We start from the raw sequence: 25,959 nt of genomic DNA, 5'->3' as shown, positions 1-25,959 counted from the left end.
CACAAAACTCATACATGATGATCATCCCGCCAACATGGCATAAAAGGGATCTCAATGAAAACATACATGGTGACAGATGAGTATCCCATCAACATGACGACAAAGGGATCTCGAACAAAACATGACGAATCATGACAAAAAGTACATCCCACAAATGATTCCGCGTCACATCAATCAGGAATAATGAGACAAGTAAGAAACAAGATCCCACATCAAACATCAAACAGGGATCTGTGCAACACAATTCATAGCAAAAGGAGTACATGAACATACTGCATATACCTCACATCCAGGGGCCATATGAAGAAAATGATGTCAAGCTGTTGAAGTTGTTCATACCATTGATCTCACGGCGTCGAATCCCATGGAAATGGCTACTCGCACATGAATGTTGACACCTGCACTTCGCTTAGAAAAGTGGCCAAAAAATGAAACAATCAAATAGAAAATCTGAACACACCATCAGATTTGTGGCGTCAAATAGTGCAAAATCGACTGTCAAATTTCTAAATTCTAAGAAAGTGGAAATCTGGGGCTTAAGGAATCTTTTAGATTCCCCCTAGATTCCTCAAAGATTCCCTCCTCTGGGTCCTCTACAAATCGGCTGCTCAGATCAGGAAATTGACTGCGCCATCGGGTTCATGTCACCAAGAGGTGTAAGATCGACATAAAGTTTGTCCAATTTGGACACTGCAAAAAATTCACCCTCCTAGAAATTTCGCTGAGTCATGGTTCCACCTACATAAAAGTTAATTACAAAATTAACTCTGCCTCGTTTTCTGTGCCCGCTCCTGGTTCCTCCATATGCCTCCCCCAGGCGCACTAAACAAATACTGGGTTTATATTATTTCCCCAGCGGATTTTCGAACAAATTGGTTTGGCATGTTGGTAAATTTAGTACTTTGTTGAGGAGGGGTTGGGTGGTCAAACCTTGCTCCTCCCTTTTTTAATACGTTATGGTTTTATTTTTAAAAAACTTCAAACATTAATGTATTTGGGGGTCAGGTCGGCATTAGGTAGCCTCCCCCTTACCCTCCGTAACAAAACTTGAATGGCGTTGTTTGCATTTAATGGTGGTGATTGGGTGTGGGCCGCGCCCACCCCGTATTACATTATGGCTAATGGTGTTGGTTGGAGGGCTAGGCAGGGTGATGGCCGCCGAGCCACATGTAATTTTTTTTTTTTTTAATTGTGTTGTGAGGTTGAGGGAGAGATGTGGGGTGGTGGGGGTGGTGGCCCATCACCCCCCGTTTTTATATATTTTTTAAATTAGTAATAATAATGCATTTTCATAAATTTCAAAATTTGCCCGAAGGAGTCAAATTAAATAGGCCACAAATTCGCTTGGAATTTGGCCCAGGTTGGCAAGAATCCGGTTGCCAGATTTTGTCCAAAATGCTACCTCCTTAAGCCTGCCCAGTTAGCAAAAGTCAACCAAACTTTGACTGCCTCTATCTTCTTCATCCGGACTAGGATTGATGAACCATTTGCACCACCGCGATCAGGATGACAAGATATACGCTCTGGTCCTGGTTCGAAAGAATTCTAATCACTTTGATTTTCGAGCTTTCATAAGCCCTCTTTGTCCTGTGTGTGTCCTTGGAGCCACCTGGATCAATCCTCCCCACCGACGAGATTTTGATCCTCCAAAAGCATGAAAAATAATCTGCAACTTCTTTGTACCTTGTCTGCATCACAAGCGTCCTGAGAAAGGTCCCGCTTCCATCTCCTTCACCTTTGTTCTTCAGAGCCTTAAGCGATGAGCCGACACCTACAACCTCTGCAACCTGTAGTACATTGTTTTGCAAATTACATGCTTGTCTTACTTGACCAACTAATGACCCAAGCATCCCACACTTGCCACGAGTTTATAACACATACTCGGTGGTCAAGTTTACATCGAAATGGAAACAATACCGTAGCTATGAAAACAAGGCCAACATATCATTGTTGCTTTAACAAGTGATGGAAAACACTTCATCGATGCAACACATGATTTACAAAGATCAGGGCAAACACTATTTTCTTTGACAAGTGATGGAAACATGACATCAATTTCACAGTTTATCATGCAACACAGAATAAGACCAGACATCATTGTTGCTGAACAAGTGATGGAAAACACATTATCACTTTTACATTTTAAAATGCAACAAATGATTTACAAAAGCTTGACCATGACAAGCTAACATATCTAGAAACCATTTTTCATTTATCAATGTGAATGGGTCACCTCCTTGTGACAGTTTTTCTTGTCGAACAACTGCTTCATCAGGTTCATCCACCGACACTTTATCAGGTTCATCCACCAACACTTTGTCTTTAAGGCGCTGCTCTGGATGGAGCCTCCAACAAGTGGCTCTTTGATGGCCACTTTTAGCACAATGACTGCAATAGGATTTCTTCCTCCAGATCTGCTTAACATGTTTCTTTACCTGTTGTTGAGATGGTCTTTCACGCCTCATCCTTTTGTGTGCTACCATTGTTTTCCAACACTTAGAAAATGTATGGTTATATAATCCACAAAAGGTACATGTTTTTCGATTCCATGATCTATTTCCATCATTAACAACATGATTATAATCGAAATTAACATTCGAATGTCGAGAGTGGTTGTACCTTCCCTTGTTGCCTCTGGTGTAAGTATGGCGATGAGAGCTTGCCTCAGCTCTTTCCCTGCAATGGCAACTGCCATGGGATGATGGGGATGTGTTCCCATCATTCGCTTTCCTCGACGATTTCGATGATGTCTCAAAAGAATCTGACACCTTCGAGCATTCTCTCTTGGTGTATCTCAAGCTTGCAAATTGAGGTCTCTGCACAACCTCCAATGGTTGAGTTATGCCTTGGTTATTAACACTAAGTTCTTCTTCCTTCTCGTGCTTCATCCTGATAAGGAGCCTCATGTTTGTCCCTATAATTGGGATCTCCAAATCTCCAATAGAAATCATACTATGTGAAGACAAAACCGAAAGGAAATCAACATCTTTTACCTCCTCTATCCATTTGGAAAGGACTAATGAGGGCTTCTCATCATCTATTGTTGGTGGTTTGCTAACTGTCGTGGCGCATTCCCAAACTTCCTTTCTGACATACCCAAGTCTTGTTCGACACAGTAATTCCTCTACTTTTATGGGGTTGAAAATGCCTTTGTCATTGATGCCCAAGCCCTTTCCTTCATACCCCAATTTCTTCAATAGTTTGGAGTCAATTCCTGTGGTATGATTTTTGAAAATAGTTGAAATCATCATCAGGAAACATACATGAATTTAGAGAATTACTTTTTACCTCACATGGGTCATGTTGCAGCTTTTCCAAGGCCTTATCCTTAGCTTGCAACTATTGTAGCAAACTATGTTTCTCCTCTTTCTCTTCATGTAGACGCATCTTCAATTCAGCGTTCTCTGTTTGAAGATTCTGGTTGTTGTGCTTCAGTGCTTTCGGGGCCTCTTTCGTGGCTCGCAACTGAAGCTACAATCGCTTCTTTTCCTCTGTCTCTCTTTGTAGAGTTTCATACATTATTTCCACCCTTTTGGAAATTTTGAGCATGGTCTCGTACATTGCTTTTTCATCCTCTGTTGCTGCACGTTCCATTGTTCACGCTTGCAATTCACATTCACGCAAAGACCGCTCTGATACCACTTGATCTAGGTCCGAGTGTGACAAAGGACCCTTCCAAGACCTTTTACTTTCGTGATGTGTTAAATTGCATTTTTAAAATAACATAAATGAATACATTTGCATGCTGTAAAGAAGAGGAACATGAAAATCATTAGCACATGAAAACATAAGCCATTGATAACGGAGTTCGTCCAGGAGGGACTATGTCTCCGGGCCTCGGTGTCAAGATGGTGTAGGCCATTGCATTAAGTGTTGTCAATAGTGATGATGTACATAAGAGATGATGTCGTGATCATACAAGGAAAATGCCCTCACGCAGGAGTGGCTCCAAGAGATGTTCCGCTACAGGAACTCTCAGTCAAAAGGACTCCTATCAATATGACACAAAACTCATGCATGATGATCATCCCGCCAACATGGCGTAAAAGGGATTTCAATGCAAACATACATGGCGACACATGAGTATCCCATCAACATGACAACAAAGGGATCTCGAACAAAACATGACGAATCATGACAACAAGTACATCCCACAAATGATTCCGCGTCACATCAAGCAAGAATCATGACACAAGTAAGAAACAGGTTCCACATCAAACATCAAACAGGGATCTGTGCAGCACAATGCATAGCAAAAGGAATACATTAACATACTGCATATACCTCACATCCAGGGGCCATCTGAAGAAAATGATGTCAAGCTGCTGAAGTTGCTCGTACCATCGATCTCACGATGTCGAATCCCATGGAAATGGATGCTTGCACATGAATGTTGACACCTGCACTCCACTTAATAAAGTGGCTGAAAAATGAAATGAGCAAATATAAAATCTGAACGCACCATCAGATTTTTGGTGTCGAATAGTGCAAAATCAACTGTCAAATTTCTGAATTCTGAGAAAGTGGAAATCTGGGGCTTAAGGAACCTTTTAGATTCCCCCTAAATTCCTCAAAGATTCCCTCCTCTAGGTCCTCTGCAAATCGGTTGTTCAGATTAGGAAACTAATTGTGCCATCAGGTTTGTGTCGTCGAGAGGTGTAAGATCAACATAAAGTTTGTCCAATTTGGACACTGCAAAAATTTCACCCTCGTGGAAATTTCGCTAAGTCATGGTTCCACCTACATAAAAATTAATTAAAAAATTAACTCTGCCTCGCTTTCCATGCCCGCTCCTGGTTCCTCTATCTACCTCCCCTGGATGCACTAAACAAACACTAGGTTTATATTATTTCCCTGGCAAATTTTCCAATGAATTGGTTTGGCATGTTGGTAAATTTAGTAGTTTGTTGTGGAGGGGTTGGGTGGTCAAACCCCGCCCCTCCCATTTTCAATATGTTATGGTTTTATTTTTAAAAAAATGCAAACATTAATGTATTTGGGGGTCGGGTCCGCATTGGGTGGCCCGCCCCATACCCTCCATAACAAAACTTGAATGGCGTTGTTTGCTTTTAATGGTAGTGGTTGGTTGTGGGCCGGGTCCACTGCGCCCACCCCATATTACATTATGGCTAACGGTGTTGGTTGGAGGGCTCGGCGGGGGGATGGCCGCCAAGCCACATGTAACTTCTTTTAAATTGTGTTGTGAGGTTGAGGGAGAGGCGTGGGGTGGTGGGTGTGGTGGCCCACCACCCCCCTTTTTATATATTTTTTTAATTTTTAGTAATAATAATGCATTTTCAAAAATTTCAAAATTTGGCCGAAGGAGTCAAATTAAACAAGCTACAAATTTCCCTGGAATCTGGCCCAGGTTGGCTGGAATTTGGTTGCCGGATTTTGTCCAAAATGCTACCTCCTTAAGCCTACCCAGTCAACAAATGTCAACCAAACTTTGACTGCCTTTATCTTCCTCATCCGGACTCGGATTGACGAACCATTCACACCGCTATGATCAGGACAACAAGATTTATGCTCTGGTCCTGGTTCAAAATCATTCTGATCACTTTGATTTTCTAGGTTTCATAAGCCCTCTTTGTCCTGTGTGTCCCTGGAGCCACCTGGATCATGAGACCTACAATTTATTTTCGTCACTAGATGATGTCAAAAGAATGATTTGTAACCCCAGGTACTGTTTGAATAGCGTGGAATCTCAACTGGCTCATGTTGAAGGTTTTCTGGTGAGTGAATCTACCTTTGAAGACCTTAGTGATCCTTCGATTGATCATGGGTAAACTCCCACTATTATTTTCTTTGATCAAGGTTAATGATGGTAGAATTAAATTTTTGTTGTTAATTTTGATCAAATGTATTTCAACTAGAGTTATTGTGATAGTCAAATTATCTCGTCGTGTTGTGATAAAATCATGTATTACTGTCTCATGTGTGTGATTTCATGGAATTTTATGGTCTCGTCGGTGGTGAATAGAGTAGATGGAGTGACTCTTCATATGGATTTTCTATACATGTTTTGGAGGAGGAGGACTCTCTTTGTTTTTTTTTATATAATGCTTTCAAGGTCCCTTTGTGGAGGTTTATTTTCCATGCTACTTCGTGGTGTGTTAGCATCAGAGAATTCATGTGGTTAGTACTCTATTTTAACTCATATAATATGCACCTGTAACTTGCACTTTGCAACTCACAACCTAGTTCATCATGTACTTTAAACTTGGTTTGTCTTGGGCTTGTTGGTTATGTATGCCTTCGCCTCTAAGTATGTGGATGCTCATTTATGTTGGGAACTTTATATGCAGTTTTGGATATCAAAATCCATTTTTTACTGCTCCTGTCAGACATTTATGGACATATATGGGTGACTTCTAAGGAGAAGTATAGATGGAGTGGTATTTTGTAGAAGTTGTTATTGAATATTATAACTTAGTTTGGTGCAAAAATTTCTCTCTGTCAATGGTTGATCTTCTCTTTTTGTTGAAATGTGGCAACAAGAATATTCCAATTTTAATTTGTCATTGAATTAAAATTCGAATTTAGTCTCACTAGTTGCTTGAGAAATAATTAATTAATTCATCTTGAGTTAATTAGTTGGAGAAATTCAAACTAGAAGTCTTTGTGAAGTCATGCAATAGATTATCCCTTAATTAAGGAGATAAGGATGAGTTGTATTTGAGTTGTAATTAGTTAGCTCAATTAACTGAGTTAAGTCCAGTTAAATTAGTTCCAAACAGTTTGAGGAATTAATTGTGAGTTCAGTTAGTTAATGCATGCATGCATGAAACTAGTGTACTCCAGATAACTGAATATTCTCTCATAAATAACTCATGCATGTCAGTTCAAACAAAGACCTAGGTGATATTAAAGATAGGGAAATTGTACTATTAGTTGCAAGAATTTTCCTATAAGAAAATCTCTTGCATGTAAAAGGAATTCATTCCTTGAGATTTGTGTAGTTTTACAGTGTGTTGGAGCATTGTGTGAGATCATTGTCACACAAGGTTACAGTAGGAACACCCAGGGAAAACTGTGCAAGGAAATAGGAGGCTTGGAGGGCAGAGGAAAGGCATATGAGTTGTCTATTCTATCTATGAGTAGCAGTGAGGGATTGTACTGAGAGCTGGATAGTTGTGAGAGCTAAAGCTGTGTGTAATCCTGAGATATTTCCACTTGTATGATAATACAAATAGCAGGGTTTTTAGCTGAGGCTTTCCCCAGAGTATTCTTCTGTGTTTCATGTGTATTGATTCTTCTTCTCTGTTATATGTGTTCTGTTTGATCTTGCTCAAATCAATTAAGCTTCCGCAAGTTTGATTGTAGAAGTAGATTAAGTATTTTTCTTTAGTATATTGCATTATTAGGTTAATCTATAGTGAGAATTTCTACATGGTATCGGAGCAAAGGTGATCGAAGCAGTAAACAGTATATTGAAGAAGGGAATATTCGAAGTTTGAAGTTCTTGGTTGGAGGAGTTAAATCGAATTCTTATCATACCTCTAAGTTCACCAAAGGCGTTCAATGGCTTGAGACTCAAGTATGCACTAGATGGCAGCTCGAATTACATAGCATGGAAGCGGTAATAGAAGACAATGGTTTGAAGGATTTCATTGATCAAGAAATCCCCAAGCCAGCTGCAACTAATGCACAAGAATTGACTGAATGGAAGAATTGTGTGGCGAAGGCGAGGCAGATTCTTCTGGAGGGAGTTCGAGACCATATTGTCTCAAGTCTCCATGGGAAGGAGACTCCATTTTCAATGTGGAAGACATTGAAGGATCTCTATCAGAACAGAAGTGACCAAAGGAAACTGGCACTCAAGGATAAGCTTCGGAAAATCAAGATGGAAAAGGGTGATACTATTTCTACATATTTGAACAAGCTCACCACCTGTAGAGATGAACTTGGTAGTGTAGGAATAACTACAACCGACAATGATATGGTGAGTCTTGCTCTCCTCGGTCTTCCTAAGAGATGGCATAGCTATCAGGACTCTGTGAATGGAAGAGAGAAACTTCCGGATTGGGAACAACTATGGTCAGATCTGATGCAGGAGGAGATCAGGAGGAGCACCAGAGATGGTTCTTCATCTAAGCATGATGATGAAGAAAATCTAGCCTTAGCAAGTAAGGCAAGGAAAGGGAAAGGGAAGGCTTCCCATTCCAAATCGAATTCTTCTCATGGAGGGAAGAAGATTGACAAATCTAAAGTGAGATGCTTTAATTTTCATGAGGTGGGCCATTATGAAACTAATTTCCCATTGAAGAAATCCAAAAATGGATCCTCGAAAGGATCAGAAGGTGAGGCATTAGCCTCTCAATTCGAATTGGATTTTACCCTCATCGCATGTATGGTTTCATCGATGATGGGTAGTGTTTGGTACCTTGATAGTGGAGCCTCATTCCACATGACTAGCGATAAGAGTTTGTTCAGTACCTTGGAGGAGAAAGACTTCAAGATGCGCATAGAGATGGGTGACGACGGGAAGTACAATGTTTTAGGAGTGGGCACGGTTACTTTTCAGAGGGAGCATGGAGCTCCTCTCACCTAGACAGATGTGAAGTATGTGCCTGGATTGATGAAGAACTTGCTATCAGTCGCAATGTTGTAAGACAATGGCTACGATGCTGTCTTTAGTAAAGGAAAGGCGTTCCTGAGACACATAGCCACGGGTCAGACCAAGAGGATAGGGATTCGAGTGAAGAATCTCTACAAACTAGAGGTAGATGACTGTGCTGCATTGAGTTTGAAAGCGGAATTGGTGCAAAGCCAAGACATTGACGAGTTATGGCATAGATGATTGGGCCACTTGCATCATGGGGCCTTGAAGATAATGCAGCAGATCTCTACCATACTTCCTAAAGGTAGACTTGAGCAAGTGGACACATGCAAAGGTTGTACCTTGGGAAAGTACGCCAAGAATCCACTGTGAAACAAAGGTATTATGTGATTTTCATTGATGATTTTTCTCATAAATGTTGGATTTATTTCATGCAGAAGAAGGATCAAACCTTCTCAAAGTTTTGTGAGTTCAAAGCTTTGGTTGAGAAAGAATCAAGGAAGAAGATCAAGGCCTTGAGAAGCGACAATGGTAGAGAGTATGTCTCTCAAGAGTTTAAGGAATTTTGTGCAGTGGAAGGAATTAAATGGGAATTGACGGCACCTCATAACCCACAGCAGAATGGGGTGGCCGAAAGGAAGAACAAAACGATTGTGGGGGCAGCTTAGGCGATGTTGCATGACCAAGGCCTACCACTTCATTTGTGGGCTGAGGCATGCAACACAGCGGTCTATTTGCAGAATAAAAGCCCGCATCACATACTTGGGATGAAGACACTAGAAGAAGTTTCTCCAAGAAGAGACCAGATGTGAGTCACTTCAGGATCTTTGGCTCATTGGTATTTTTCCATGTGAGCAAGGATGCGCGGAAGAAACTTGAGCCGACATTAGAGTTGGGGATACTTGTGGGGTACACTGATACACCTCACAATTATCGAGTGTACTTGCCTACCAGTCAAACAACAATGGTACACAGAGATCTAAAGTTTGATGAGGAGAAGGCCATGCGAGTTTCCCTTGAGAGGGAGCTCCAACTACAGGTTGTGGAGGAACTTTTGGTTCCTAAGGAAGAGGAGCCTCAGACTGATGTGGAGTAGCTGCATGAAGAGGTTACAGGAGTGGAGGCATCCACTCAAGCAGAGTCTTCCAGAGATGGGTGGAAGCGCTCAAGAGAAGCGAACAGATTGTTGTCAGATGTAAGAGAGAATGTGGGAAAAACATCTTCTCAGCGCAGAGAGAGGAGGTCACCTGATAGGTACACTAGATACATGGCCCTTGTTGGGGAATGTATTGAGACTGAGCCATCTTCCTTTGAGGAAGCATTGCAGCAGCCGATTTGGGTTGATGCTATGGTGGAGGAGCATGACTCCATAGTTCGGAACAATGTTTGGGATGTGGTTCCAAGACTAGAGAACAAGTCAGTTGTGAGTTCCTGTTGGCTTTGCAAGGTAAAGCAAGCTACCGATGGTAGTGTGGAGAAACATAAGGCAAGATTTGTTGCCCGTGGTTTCTCACAGGTCGAGGGGATCGACTATGATGAGATTTTTGCTCCTGTCGCAAGGTACTCATCTATCAAATCGATGTTGGCACTATCAACACAGATGGGTTGGAAGATCCATCATATGGATGTGAAAACTGCATTCCTCAATGGCAAGATTGAAGAGGATGTGTACATAGAGCAGCCGGAAGGTTTTGAGACCTTCGATCGTGAGTCGCATGTGTTCCGACTCAAGAGAGATTTGTACGGGCTGAAGCAAGCACCTTGGGCTTGGTACACTAGGATCGACAACTACTTCACCGAGTTGGGCTTCACAAAGAGTGAAGCGGATGCGAACCTATACCACATCATGGTGGAAGGGTAAGCAGCTGATCATTGTTATTTATGTTGATGATCTCATATTGACAGGTGATGATCAGTTGATCATGTCTTGCAAAGAGGACCTTGCAATATAATTCGAGATGAAAGACATGGGTCTCATGCACTACTTCCTTGGCATGAAAGTGGCAGAAGGATGGGGAGTTGTTTGTGTCTCAGGGCAAGTATGCCAATGAGATACCCAGGAGATTCCACATGGAGAAGTGCAAGCCCATGTAGACTCCTCTAGCAGGTAACTGGAGGAAAGAGCATGCTACTTCAAGAGAAGTAGTAGAAGCTACTGTGTAAAGGTAGCTTGTGGGTTCACTGATGTACTTAGTGAACACACGACCAAATTTTTGCTATCCAGTGAACCGGCTAAGTCAAGCTATGGTTCAGCCTACCAAGCTGTTTTGGAAGGCGGCAAAGCATGTTTTGAGATACCTCAAAGGCACATCTCAGTATGGATTATGGTACAAACGAACAGAGGGAGTGAAGCTAAGGGGCTTCACTAATGCAGATTGGGCAGGGAGTCAATTAGATCAGAAGAGCACATCAGGAGGAATTTTCAACCTTGGGTTAGCGATAGTTTCTTGGTACACCGAGAAACAGAGGTCAATTGCACTCAGCTCGATAGAGGTTGAATACATGGCTACAATTCAGGTAGCATGTGAGGCCATTTGGATGTGGAAAATTCTAGTTGGTTTGTTTGATCAGAGGATGGATCCAACTCTGATCTATTGTGATAATCAGAGTTGTATCAAATTCTCTGAGAATTCAGTATTTCATGACAGGTCCAAGCATATCGACATTCAGTATCATCATCTCAGGGACTATGTGGCGAGGAGGATCATGTTGTTGCAGTATATTTAGACCGAGGAGCAAGATGCTGACATTTTGACTAAGGCATTGTCAAAGTGTAAATTCGAGTTCCATAGAGACAGGATCGGGGTGGTAGATAATCCCTTTCTTGTTGAAAGGGAGTGTTGAAATGTGGCAACAAGAATATTCCAATTTTAATTTGTCCTTAAATTAAAATTGAGAATTAAAATTCGAATTTAGTCTCACCAGCTGCTTGAAAAATAATTAATTAATTCATATTGAGTTAATTAGTTGGAGAAATTCAAGCTAAAAGTCTTTGTGAAGTCATGCAACAGATTATCCCTTAATTAAGGAGATAAGGATGAGTTGTAATTAGTTAGCTCAGTTAACTGAGTTAAGTCCAATTAAATTAGTTCCAAACAGTTTGAGGAACTAATTGTGAGTTCAGTGAGTTAATGCATGCATGCATGAAACTAGTGTACTCCAAATAACTGAATATTCTCTCATAAATAACTCATGCATGTCACTTCAGACAAAGACCCAGGTGAGATTAAAGACAGGGACAGTGTACTATCAGTTGCAAGAAATTTCCTATAAGAAAATCTCTTGCATGCAGAAGGAATTCATTCCTTGAGATTTGTGTAGTTTTACAGTGTGTTAGAGCAGTGTGTGAGATCAGTGTCACACAAGGTTACAGTAGGAACACCCAGGGAAAACTGCGCAAGGAAATAGGAGGCTTGGAGGGCAGAGGAAAGGCATATGAGTTGTATATTCTATCTATGAGTAGCAGTGAGGGATTGTACTGAGAGCTGGATAGCTGTGAGAGCTAAAGTTGTGTGTACTCCTGAGATATTTCCACTTGTATGATAATACAGACAGTGGGGTTTTTAGCTAAGGCTTTCCCCAGAGTATTCTTATGTGTTTCATGTGTATTGATTCTTATTCTCTATTATATGTGTTTTGTTTGATCTTGCTCAAATCGATTAAGCTTCCACAAGTTTGATTGTAGAAGTAGATTAAGTATTTTGCTTTAGTATATTGCATTATCAGGTTAATCTACAGTGAGAATTTCTACACTTTTTTTATGGTGTTCTTCGTTCTTCTTGTTTTCTTGATATGCACTTGTTAATGTTGCGAACTCATTCTCAGTTTTTGTAATCTGGAACAATATTGTTTTAATGAGTTATTGTTGTAATGGAGGTTCTTAGGGAGCTTAATGAAGCTAGTCCTTGAAAGATATGAACTTAATGCTCAAGATCTCAATGTAAATTCTTTTTTTTATTAGGAATACAAAGTAATGTGTGTGTATATATATATATATATATATAATTGAAGGAGTTACAAATTTCCCTCATATCTTGGAAGAAAAAGCACATATTAATGGAATAAGCACACTTTATTTATCTTTCTTCGTGAATATTAAAATATCAAAAAATGAATTAAGTACACATCTTCATCAAAAAGTCTAAATAGACAAAAAAAAAAAATATTTACTTTATTTCTGTGAGGTTCCCTCCTAGGGTCCTCTAACTAAAAACTAAATTTCTCTATTTTTAAACACAATAAGGTGGGAAATTACTTACTTATATCTAAACATTTATTTGATGATAATATACCATTAAAATTTATTTACCACAAATTAAATAAGTAAGAATTTCATTGCAACCATTTACATAGGTAATAAATAAATGGAGGAATACATGTTCCAATAGCTTAGTTGAGATGCCCCTGAGTTCCTGACTCTTTTGGGATGCTCCTCTTGACTACCCGATTGGATTTGCCTCCCAGCCAACTAGGAAGTATTTCCTAGCGCAGGGAACCTCCACAGGCTCCCTAGCCCTCCGAGCCCAAGTCCAACAAGATGTAGTGTGTCCAAGTTTAACAAACACTCTCTAGATCAAAGTTTGATCTCCCTCCTCTTTCTCCACATCCTTCATTCAGAATCAAAATCCTCCAAAACCAAAACCAAGACCAAGGATCCCCCCTCTCCTCTCATCATCCTTCCCCTTTTATGCCTCTTCCTCCCATCCACCTCAACCACTTATCATTAATGTCATGACTACCCCCTCATCCTTTCATTTAGTATCCTTGACTTTTCTTACCACATCTTCTCCCAAGTAGATTTGAGAAGACATTTGGGGGATAAATTTAATTTGGAAATTAATTGAAGACGACCATATCTTCTCCAAAGTAGATTTTGAGATGACACCTTGGGATATGGATATTTAAATTGAAATAAATGGAAGGAGACCATATCCTATCCACAATTAAATTTTAGAAGACAAATTGGGAATTGAATAATAACAATAATAAAATTTATATCAGTAAACAAAAATTCCAGTTTCACAAATGTAAGTATATATCAATATTTATTGATAATTAAGTCAATATTTTTAGGTAAATAAAATTTGCATGATAAGATTAAGTAGGGCATTACATACACCCCTCCTTTAGAAAACATCATCTTGAAGTTAGAGTGAAAAAGATACAAGGAGTTCGAAAGCAGTTTGACAATAAGGCATAACAAAATAGAGAGAGAGTTATAGTAGTAAAATTTAATAAGTTAGGCAATGATACCACTTCCCATCAAGAGTCTCCAACTAATATATATCCTCCTATCCTTCCTAACCTACTTCCGTTCCTACCCTATCCATCCTCTACTGTTATATACTATGGCATCGATTATACTAATCTAACCACTAATAAAATCAATATGGCGGAAGTGTCGACTATATCGACCTAACTTCCCCAGCAGGTAACTGGCAATCGTCATCACACGTCTAGGGGATCATGTCCATCACTTCCCTCCCACAATTCTAGGTTTGGAGGTTACACGGTGGGAAATACCTCCACCCCTCATTACACTAGCGTCAACACCAACTGGAAATCGTCATCACACATCTAGGGGAGAATGTCCATCACTTCCCTCCCACGATTCCAGGTTTGGAGGTTACATGGTGGGAAATACCTCCACGCCTCCTAACGCTAGGGTCAACACCCTAATATGGACCACACTACAGCGCTGGTTGGATACTTGTCATGGAATAATCCAATCAGGTAGTCTTTTCACCTACCATTTACATTTTACTTATGTCATAAGAGTGCATACCAAGCAAATACAAAATGTAATAGAACAATGTACATCATACCTTTCCACATTAGATGTCTCGACCTTCCCTAGTGGAAGAGTAGATCTTGGTTAGCATATAGTTCTTTCCAATCTGCAGGTTAGTTCTCATTCATGCATATATATAACAACAAAATATATATATATAGATAAGTGATCTTAAACATCATGTTATTAAGTCTATTATCCACGTGTCAATTTTGTAGTTCATACTGGAAATAAATCTTACATTAGATAAATCATAATTTCACTAAGTCATTCATTAGATAAATCGTAACCACTTAAGTCATACATGAAACAACAATGACTCTGATGAGTTATGCACTAGATAAATCATAACCAAGTCATACATTAGGTCATACATCAAACATTTCCATCATCAATGCATAATCCATCTAATGATTTATATAAGCAGTTCACCTGTCCAACTAATGCATCAATATTACTTAGCGTTCATAAATAAATAACATGGAACTGCAAAATAGATCCTTAGCATAGGTAGCTATCTAAGTCAAAATGGACATCATAAATGGTCAAAAGTGAGGGGTAATTGCGACATATAGTCTTTGCATCCTCTCGGGTAGCAGATCTTGGGTCATACTTGTCCCATTGTATCTTAACTTGGTCCACCGAGTGATGCCTGAGCTATCAAACCCTATGGTATAATATGCATATTGGTTTGATCATTATGGTTCCCACGTCTGAAACCTATACTTCCCTCTAGTCGAGTTTGTGGGATTCATCAGAACCATAATGTTATAGGATAGATACATAAAAACATCATGAGTTTTATGCAAGTGGGGTGGTAGTACAAGACCATAGAACACTAGTCCAATTTTCTCTTTGATTCTAAAAGGTCTTATAAATCGAGGTGACAACTTTGTCTCTTTCCCAAACTGAATGGTGCTTTTTTTGAGTCGGATACGAATAAAAACTTGGTCTCCTACTTCATAACTTCGATCAGTCCTATGTGAATCAGCATAACTCTTTTGTCTATCTTGTTCTTTCTTTAACCTTTGTCGAATATGCCTTACCTGTTCCTCCATTTCTTGAACTAATTTCGGCCCAACTATTACTCGGTCCTCCAACTTTTCCCAACTTAATGGCGTCCTACATGACCTCCCATATGGAGCTTGATAAGGAGACATCTCGATTGAACTGTGGTAACTTTCATTATAGGCAAACTCTACCAATGGTAAGTACCTTTCCCACTGAGTCTAATTATCCATGACGTACATTCTAAGCATGTCTTCCATAACCTGATTTACTCTTTCAGTCTGCCCATCTGTTTCTGGATGATATGCAGTGCTCAGGTTTAACTGAGTCCCTAGTGCTGACTACAAACTTGTCCAAAACCTAGATGTAAATCGAGAGTCTCTATCAGAAATGATCTTTGTGGGTAACCCATGTAGTCGAATAACTTCACTTATAAAAACTCGTGCCACATCAGTAACATCATAAGTGTCTCTTACTGGGATGAAATGGGCACTTTTGGTCAATTTATCAACTATAACCAATATAGCATTGTGCCTCTGTGACGTGAGTGGAAAACCCACAACAAAATCCATAGAAATTACCTCCCATTTAGACATAGGGATGTCATGTGGTTGTAGGAGTCCTATTGGATGGCGAAGATCAGCGTTCACTTGTTGACATTCAAGACATTTGGCGACAAACTGGACTATGTCGTGCTTCATGCCTACCCAAAAGAAGAGTTTTTTTCATGTCCGCATACATCTTCTTCACTCCAGGATGTGCACAATAGAGTGCTCTATGTGACTCTTCGAAGATGGCTCTTCTTATACCCCCTTCCTTAGGTATGTACATTCTCCCTTGAAATCTCAATAGTCCATCTGGTTCAAGGACATATCCCCCAAACTTTGGTTCTATCTGATTCCCATTCTAGAGTGTTGATATAACCTTTAGATACCAACCATCTTCAAAGAGTTTCTCCAACACACGTTCCCTCAAATTGACCCTCAAGGCTACTGGGGAGAAGGTTCGTGGCCTTCTACTTAGTGCATCGGCCACCACATTCTCCTTTCCCTTAATGTAGGAGATCTCAAAATCATAATCACTCATAAATTTGCTCCATCGCCTTTGCCCTTACAAAGATGGGCCTATTGCTTATTCTCAACTTTACCTTCACCAAACAACTTTTCCTATCCCCAAATTAGCAAATCACAAAAAAAATAATCAAAGGTATAGTTCTTATTGTCTTCTTTTCCAGAAACCCAACTAGCATGAAAGGTTGAATGAAAAACATTATAGTGTCTCTTCATACTCATCCAAATTATTTATATAATTGACCATCCTTCTTTGGAAAATCCTTTTCCCATTTATCCAACTTCAATTGTAGCCCCTTCAAAAAAGCCAAATAATATTCAATCCTATCAAAGGAGAGAAGGTTAAGAGATATCAACCCTTTCTCAATCTGTTGCTTCCGACTTTTGTTGATATTATCAAATGGATTCTTCAACAACTAAAAGACTCGATTTGAACAATCAATCCTGCTTGTATGATCGTGAATCTCCTTGGAGAAGTAACAACCTTATCCATCTTCCATTTAATAATGGACTTGTAATGATGATCCTTAAGATTTGAAACCACAGTCTTTGTGAATGCCAAAGAGTTTTACTCTTTGATAGCATTTCTATATCTTGTGCCCACATGTCATAATTTTGGCCACTTATAACCATTGGCTATGCTTAGGACTCATAATCACTCTACAAACCCTAATCCAATTTACAAGTCTTAACATAAGTTAATCTACTTCTGAGATCCAACTCAAAGAAGAGTTCGTATGCACAAATAGCCTCCAAAATGACTTGTAGAAAAGTATTCTAAATCTTAAACCACTAGGTATAATGTCATGTTGAAAAACTAGGGAATTATAGAAGTGATTAACTATGAACTCTGTGCAAGAGAGGTGGTGTCAAAAGACATCATTACAGGACCTACCCTTTGACCTTTAACAATCTCCAAAATGACTAGCTCTAGAAACTACAAAGTTGGGAAGATCCTTTCGTTCTAACAAATGAGATAAACTTGAAACAAAAAAGCAAAGGGTAGTGAAAATTAAGTCACAAATAGCTTATCCAAGAAAAGAAGGAGAGACTGCACTAGCTTAATTTTAGTGTTCATCTTTGAATGTCTCAAACATATGCGTAGGTTATGCCAAAAATAAATAAAAAAGACCATAAAGATAAGTTGTACACAAAAATTAACTAACTCAAAATTTGCTTGGAAAAAACGGCATACTCCAATACAAGGGAAGTGTATATTCACTCAACCCTTGTAGATTCAAAATCCAAGTCTTTTAAACAGTATTATATGCCTTGAACAACAATTGGAAAAGAATGAGGAGGGAGTAACCATATGAAATTATAGTAGCCACATTAGAATCAAACCTGCTAAAAACATACAAACAACATTCCTTGACTGTAAATGTAAAATATCTAGACAAACTTATTAATTTATATTGTTGAAAGATATTGTTGTTACATTTGTGGTACCCAACCAACTATAACAATGTATTCCTTGAAAGTTGTGGAAGTTAACAAGTCATTTTCTTGTTATCTTTTATAAGAATAACCACATTTTGACCGTCAATTCTAACTCATTTTAAGAACCAAACATTAGATATTAATCTCCAAGAACTTTGGTCTATTGTTCCAACCTTTGAGAAGAAGGTAAAGATGTGAAATTTTAGTATCTTTCAGAATACCCCAAATAGATGTTCTACAATCTTGATTCATGTTTGTGCACATCAATATATTCCTTGTAATATGAGAAAGACCATGACTCATGCATTATTCTTACTTTTTAATAATGAGAAGAAGATATTTTCAAATTTTTTATTCTAAAAAAGTGTAGTTCTGTTGTGAAGATGCTAAGATTCACAGTGGTTCTTGAAAAAAATAATCGACTTATCTTTCCTAGTTCCCAAAGTCAACTAAATCTCATGGGAAAACAATGGGGTGTGTACCAAGGAAACAATATGACGTGTAGGAAGGAATCATAGTAAACAAAGTTAGTGGTATTGTTTCATTAATTTTCCAAATATGGAAGCACTTCCAGCACATGTGATGTGTGTTTTCATGGTCCTGCTTTAAATTTCAGTCTGGCTATGGAAGTTGAGTTGTTATGTGTAGAGACTTCAACTGAAGTGAAGACTCCTAAAAACTCTTGTGTACCAGAGACAATTAAAATATAGTGCCAATTTGCTCTTCTACAGATATAAAGCAGGAAAATTTTGTGGATGGATTAAGTAAAATGGAAACTACTGTAGGATGCCCACCATTAATAAAATTATGTCATGATAAGAAAATGTATCTTATGGAGGCAAACAATATACCAGAAATGTCCAAGCCAGGTGATGTTATTCTGGGGGATGTTGGCATTGAACAAGAGCTTTACAAATCAGCCTTTGGTGAGATCAAAGATGATGTGAATGAAACTAATGGAGAGTTTCTCATGGTTGTTTCAAGTGCTAAAGAAAAGAATGAAGAGAGAGATTGATCTAGTATATCTCCTGCCATTGATCTAATTGCAAAGTCAAAAGAGAAATGCTTTTAAAAAATAGTAGAGAATGTAGCTGAGGGTTTGGAGGTAGATGTGCCTTTGGGATCCAGATGTCATGTTAACTCAAGTACTGACATGGATAAATTTCCTTTTTTTGATAAAGGATGATAAAAGGGACTATGTAGGTAATTCCAAGCAAGATTCTGTGGTCATAGACTGTGTTGTGGTAGACAATTTTGAGGATGACCAGTGTTCCAATGATGTTGTCTAGAAGAATTCATCTCATCTCAGTGCATTAGTGAGCCGCAAAATGCCCGTTTATGAAGTACAGCCTTTGTACGAGACAAACCCTCCATGTGCTACAAATGTTGAGGTAGATCTATAAACTCTAGTAAAATATTCCATAAGTTTAAAAGAGATATAATGATCAGAAAATTATGTCTACTACTTATGATATTATGGTTAGTGGAGACGTAGAAAACTCTGTTATAGCCTTTCCTGAATAGAAAACTGAACCAGTAAACCTATACCCCTGCTTTCCTCCTTATAGGCTGGGAAGAAGAGTAGGACACATAATTTGGACACATGCAAAATGATGTCTCAATTGGAGATGATAAGAGGAATTCAAGCATGCATCCTCCTAGGGTCTGCTTCCTTATCTGCATGCATGCACCTAACTGAACTTAGACTTAAGATAGAATTAGAAAACTGCTTAATAAACGGAAACCAACACATGTAGCTGCATGCATCCTCTTTTATTAACTTAAATATGACATGTGATCTTGTAGAGCTAGAATCTAAGGATAACCTCATCCTATCTCATCTATGGCTTGTGCATGCATGCATGTGCCTATAATGATGGAAGCTTAGATATAGTGGTGTGCCCTCTAGCCTTCTTTAAGTATGCCCCTTCATCTACAAACCACCATACAACATGGAAATTAATGCTATATGGATACACTGTGTGTGTGATGCTGCGGTAACAGAAAAGTTCCCACTTCAGTCACATGTGTGCACAGTGTTGGAAATATATAAGCTTTGGAGTGGGAGAGGTTCTTGTAAGTTAGACAAATAAACTATAACAAAATTTATTTACAAATTAAAAATCTTTATAATAAAATAAAAATAAGACGTACAACCATGTGTTGATTAAAAAAAAATAGGGGAGACTCCAATGCAAAAAGAAATGAATGATATCTTAGGGGTTATAATTTCAAAGTCTTTGAATGGTTTATTATTTATGTTGTATGAGTTTTTACTAAAGTTTTTACTAAAATTTATAAAAAATTTATCTCATACACCAATTTAATATCTGACTTAGTCATAACCTTAAAATTAGATAATAATAATAATTTATATTTAATAACAAAATACAGAATAAAATTATGATATTCAAATATACAAACCTACATTTTTTACCATTCAATTTTTAACCCTCTCCAGTGTAACTTATCAAGTTCAACTGCAACCAGCTTAGATTTCACTCCACCCTGTTACCATACACATCACACCAATTGTTAAAACAAAACCAAAGAATCGTGTCCAATCATTCTCATGGTTGAAAACTTGAGATCCTCTGGGTAAAAATGGCTATAGGAGACCATTTCGAATGGCAGATTTTGAGTCCCCAACTTTTAGACTCCGACCCAAGCTTGAAAACGATGTCTGTCTGAAAGATATAGCCTGCAAGGGTTTTTCTGTGAGGCGTATGACACTATATGAACATGCGCCCATTAGTGTTCCGGCAATAGGACCAACGAAGTATACCCATATAGCTTTATAGTTATTGCTGGCTATTGCTGGACCAAGAGACCTCGCTGGATTCATCGATCCTCCAGATATTGGTCTGCCAACAACACTAATTTTACTCAGTTTCCTTTAGTACAGAAAAAAATTGTATTACGTTTACTTCATAATAATACTGAAACAAAGGTCGAGGTGAAGCATCTCACCCTGCAAAGATGGAGCTTATCATCACCATCGATCCAACTGCTATCCCTGCAAGCTCTCCAATCTGCATGGTTTACAATTCAAACAGTGGCTTCATTGTTAGAGGAAAGTTTAATTTTCCAATATGGACATATTATTGCCTCAGAGATGAAGTGTATTTCTCCCTGTCCTCCAGAAAAGATGCATATACATAAAAGGTGTTATGTGACTCGGTAATATGTTATAAAATGGTGTAAAAATTGAAAAATGTAATTAGGCTTATTATGATATTGAAATTAAAATATTATGAGTTTTTATAATAATAAATTTTATATATTATTAAATTAGGGAAAATAAAATATATTATGTTTTTAAAATGTTTAATTAAAAATAATTTTATTTAATAAAAATATTTGAATGATAAAAAGAATTCAACTAAATTTTATGGATGATATTTTAATTGATATTTCTGTGTTATAATTCAATTGGTATTTCTGTGTTATGAAGTATTATGTAAATTGTGAGATTCTCTACAAAATAAAAAGAGAAAACTATTAAATTTTCAATATCTTCAGATTTTATAAAAAAATTTAGAATGATTAAATTATTATGTCATCAAATAATTTGATGAAATTTGATCTTGCTTAACTGAATACCTATGGTTTAGTATGCTAAAGGCAATTGTGGCTGGAATACAAATCCATAGTGGCATGCATATAAAAGGACAAGAGTATGGGAAGTAGTTGAAAAATTTCCTGTTTTCAATTTCATTCTTGTTTGGAAAGGAGAAAAATTGTGCAAATTAATTAATTTGATAAGAAGTAATTGACTTTCTAAATATATAGAATGCTAGGGGCAATAGTGGCTGGAATTTAGATTAAGGTTGGAGTAAAAAGGAGTGAAGAAAATTTGTAAAAATAAATTTATTTGATAAAAAGTAATTAATTTTCTTAATGCATGGTATGTATGCTAAGGGCAATAGTGGCTTGATTACAAATCAAGAGTACCATGTATATAAAAGGACCAGAAATGAGAAGTAACATGAAAAATTTTGAGTTTTCAATTTCACTCTTGTTTTGAAACCCTATAAAATGACAAGAAATGAGAAGTAAAAAAAAAAATCAGTTTTCAATTTCACTCTTGTTTTGAAACCTAGGGAAAAAGGAAAGGAGAAAATTTGTGAAAATAAGTTACAAAAAAAAGGAAAAGAAAAAATTTGTGAAAATAAATTTATTCTATAAAAATAATTGATTTTCTAAATGGATAGTATGCTGAGGGAATTAGTGGTTGGAATACAAATCAATAATGACATGCACATGAAAGGATAAGAAATGGGAAACAATTGGAAAAAATCCCAGTTTTCAATTTCACTCGTGTTGAAATGAAGCAGAAAATTTGTGAAAATAAATTAATTTGATAAGAAGTAATTGATTTTCTCAATGCATAGTATGCAAAGCTTAGTGATGGCTGGAATACAAATCAATAGTGGCATGCATATAGAAGAAGCAAAAATGGGAAGTAATTGGAAAAAATTCTTGTTTTCAGCTTCACTCTGTTTTGAGAGGCAGAAAAGAGAAATCGTAAAAATAAATTAATTTGATAAGTAGCTGATTTTCTAAATAGATAACATGCTAGAGAAAAATGTGAAAATTAATTAATTTGATAAAAATTAATTAATTCTCTAAATATATTCTCATTATGAGAAAATGTGATTTGTTTTTGCTAAATTGTATTTTTAAGATAAAAGTTATTCAAAAATTAAAACTAATCAAAAAGAAATGAGCAAAACACAAACATCATATATTATTCAAAATTTAAAACGAATAAGAAAAAAGATGAGAATAAGAATAAAACAATATATAATCCAAATCAATTAAGCCAGAGGAATCCCAGTTTTAAAGATCTACTTTTGTCAAAATATATTAGAATTGAAAACTTTTTATTGTGTTATTTAAATTAAAATTTGGTAACTATGATCTTGAGGGTTAATCATTCAAATTAGAACTTGGTAACTATGTTTTTGAGCGTTAAACCAAAGCATGAATGAAAGGTAACAAATAACCAGCTTGCTCATGGGTCATAAATGCATAAGATTATATATGATGGTCATTGGATAACTGGCCTACCAAAGCCTAACAGTGAGCATATACAGCCCCATACATTTATGGCCCATTGACAAGCCTCAACAAAAACCTTGTGCCTTTGATTCCAGCGAAAATGTCTAGGCGCTTTTTAGTCCCAAATTATACGCAGGGATTAGATGGATTTTGCTGCAAATTTCCCCTGATTCCTAACTCTTGTACTTAAGGCATTTTAAGTCTCCATTGTTGGAAGAATCACCACACCTCTATGGAATCCATAATTTCCACCCGGGGATCTTAGTTATTGGTTTGAAACGTTTACCAACACCTGCAAGTTTTGGTGTAACACCTGCAAGTTTTGGTGTAACAGCAAACCTCCAGCTATACAAAGGGTGTAGTGTTTATTTCAACACCTAATTCTGGAAAGAGCCTAGACGATTGAAAAAGCCAAAGTGTGAAGTTTTCCATAAAGGGGCTATAGAGAAAGCGAAGGAGAATTAGAGACTCATCTGATGAACTCTTTGGAGGTTCTATATAGAGTATCTGTTAAAACGAAATTACCGCACTGCTATCGGTTGCAACTGCTGAGGTAACGAACATGAGCACAAACGATACCACGATTTCCATTGCCAAGGCCTGCAGCGCTGTCCCGGAAGGAGTAGTTACACCCGTGTTTGTTACAGGCTTAAACATAACACGCAGTGCAAAAGAAGCTGTTATTGACCCGCCCAATTGGGCTATAATGTAAAGCGGTACCTGCACATCAAGAACCTACTGAGATCTGTGTATTGAAATTCTTGACTAGAGGATTTACTCAGATTGTGAGAATACAGTCACCTGCTTCCATGGAAAATGCCTCACTGTTGCAAATGAAATGGTAACTGCAGGATTCATATGAGCTCCAGAAATGTGGCCAACTGAATATATCATGACAGTTACTATCAAACCAGAAGCTATAGAACCCCCAAGCTCTGACACTAATGGGTGACTGCCGTGATCCAATATTGAGGAACCACATGTTACAAAAACCAGAATAAAGGTCGAAATTGTCTCTGCTGTTATCTGCAAACGGATTGAATCCATGGTAAAGAAATAATACTGGGGTTTTATACTGGGGCAAACGGATTGAATCCATGGTAATGAAATAATACTAGGGTTTTATACTGGGGTTTTCTATTCAGGCTTCAAAGCTTAATAATCTTTGTTTTAAAAAGCAATTATTGGAAAATTTACCCATCAAAGCTTAATAATCTTGGGGTTCATAAAACAATTATTGGAAAATTTACCCATAAGGATTTTTGTTCCGGATTAAAAGTTTAATGCTATGAGAATTAAGATGAATATGTGGTAAGAGTAAAATGAGATGGCAGAGTAAATTGAATCGGCAGGCATACCTTTTGAAGTAGAGTACGAGTAACAAAATCCATGCATCCCTCAGGGCACTGTTTACATTTTTCACAAAATAGGGAACCTTCTTTCACATTTGCAGTCTCTTGGTCTTCTATTTCATGGTCCGAAATATTCATTAGCTGACTTGAGTCGTTCTCGGCATCCATTTCCCTAACCATAAATCAATTATTTCATGGAGATTATAAGAGCATGCGAAATTATATAAAAGTATTAGCAAGTCCATCAGCTCAATCACTGGATATAACAGTACAAAGAAATTATCTAAAGTCAGGAATTTACGATCTGAGAAACTGAGAGATCAACAGCAGAGATGTGTTGAAAAATTAATATATTGGGATCACAAGAACCCTCAAGGAGATGGGTTCGTTGGTTCGGAAGCTGGGGACCGATATCTGTATTTCAGGGAACCTGAGAATCGGCAGTGAACACATATCAGTCAGTATTTACTGATAAAGTTCAATACTTAACACGGGCGAAAAAGGTCCAGGATAAAGTATCCTCTGTGTCGATTATTGTATGGTATATATAGTTATATGGTATACATATATGTGTGCATATATATATATATGCATATCAGTCAGTATTTACTGATAAAGTTCAATACTCAACACGGGCAAAAAAGGCCCAGGATAAAGTATTCTCTGTGTCGATTATTGTATGGTATATATATATATATATATGCATATCAGTCAGTATTTACTGATAAAGTTCAATATTCAACACGGGCGAAAAAGGCCCAGGATAAAGTATCCTCTGTGTCGATTATTGTATGGTATATATATATGGTATACATATATATATATATGCATATATATATATATATGTATCGTATATTCTCTATTGCATCCAAAACCAGGACACAAACTGGTTCTAGCAATTTGTGCTCACAATTGTGTCAGATCTCAGATATTTTCTCTCCATTGATTGTAAGTTCCAAAATATTTGAGAGATTTGATGTACCAAGCAAAGTCCAATAAACTTTTAGAATATTTTAAATTTTTTATGTTATTATTTTCAAAATATAAAATAAAATATTAATTATTTTTAGTGAGATTTTTTGGAAATTTTGTTGCGGGTTTTTCCGGTCTAATTCCTCTAAAATACGGCAGGAATTTATTGAAATCACACTATTGATAGGTAACTCCTGCACAATCAAAATGTCCTAACAGTTTTTCAGGGCGCTGAATCCATATATATAGTGAGGTAAATAACAAGTGCTTGGATAATGGAAATATTGACAAGATATTTAACAAAATTTGGTAATGTTTTTAAGAAATCCGAGTTATTGTTGTCAATTTTCAGGATTTGAGTATCTATGGAATTTTGATGATGCTGAATTCATTTTCACTATAAAAAAAATATTAAACACTCATACTATCAGATTTTTTGAAAAAAATGACTAAATTCTAATGAAAAGTGGAAAAATTATCATCTCCATAAACAACTAAATTGTTCCATCCAGAAACAAAACCATACAATACCAAAAAATATATATCATTTAAACTCATTGCTAATATAAACACTTTGAACTTATTTCGATATACAATACCAACAAATATATGATTTGAACTTCGCAATGTTAAACCATTTAAACCCTATTGCTAATATAAACACTTCAATTTATTTAGATGGTAAATTTCTACAATAAT

At 37.3% G+C, this 25,959-nt stretch overlaps 1 protein-coding gene across 1 annotated transcript; it reads right to left on the bottom strand.

The window, feature by feature from the left end:
- Positions 1 to 20,225: 20,225 nt before the first annotated feature.
- On the bottom strand, positions 20,226 to 24,852 carry LOC149165900 (aquaporin NIP2-1-like). Its single transcript, XM_089432417.1, has 6 exons — positions 24,590 to 24,852; positions 24,295 to 24,460; positions 23,738 to 23,962; positions 23,462 to 23,656; positions 20,843 to 20,904; positions 20,226 to 20,736 (listed from the first exon to the last, which is right to left on the bottom strand). The coding sequence occupies exons 2-6, from the start codon at positions 24,454 to 24,456 to the stop codon at positions 20,481 to 20,483; spliced, it is 900 nt and encodes a 299-aa protein (XP_089288543.1). The 5' UTR covers positions 24,457 to 24,460; positions 24,590 to 24,852; the 3' UTR covers positions 20,226 to 20,480.
- Positions 24,853 to 25,959: the final 1,107 nt, after the last annotated feature.

This window comes from Pinus tabuliformis, chromosome 5_1, assembly GCF_031772625.1.
Source record: "Pinus tabuliformis cultivar Carrire ecotype Pingquan chromosome 5_1, CPIR1, whole genome shotgun sequence".
NCBI lineage: Eukaryota > Viridiplantae > Streptophyta > Pinopsida > Pinales > Pinaceae > Pinus > Pinus tabuliformis.
The sequence above is the reverse complement of the archived record's forward strand: the minus strand, read 5'-3'. Positions and strand labels throughout refer to the sequence as shown.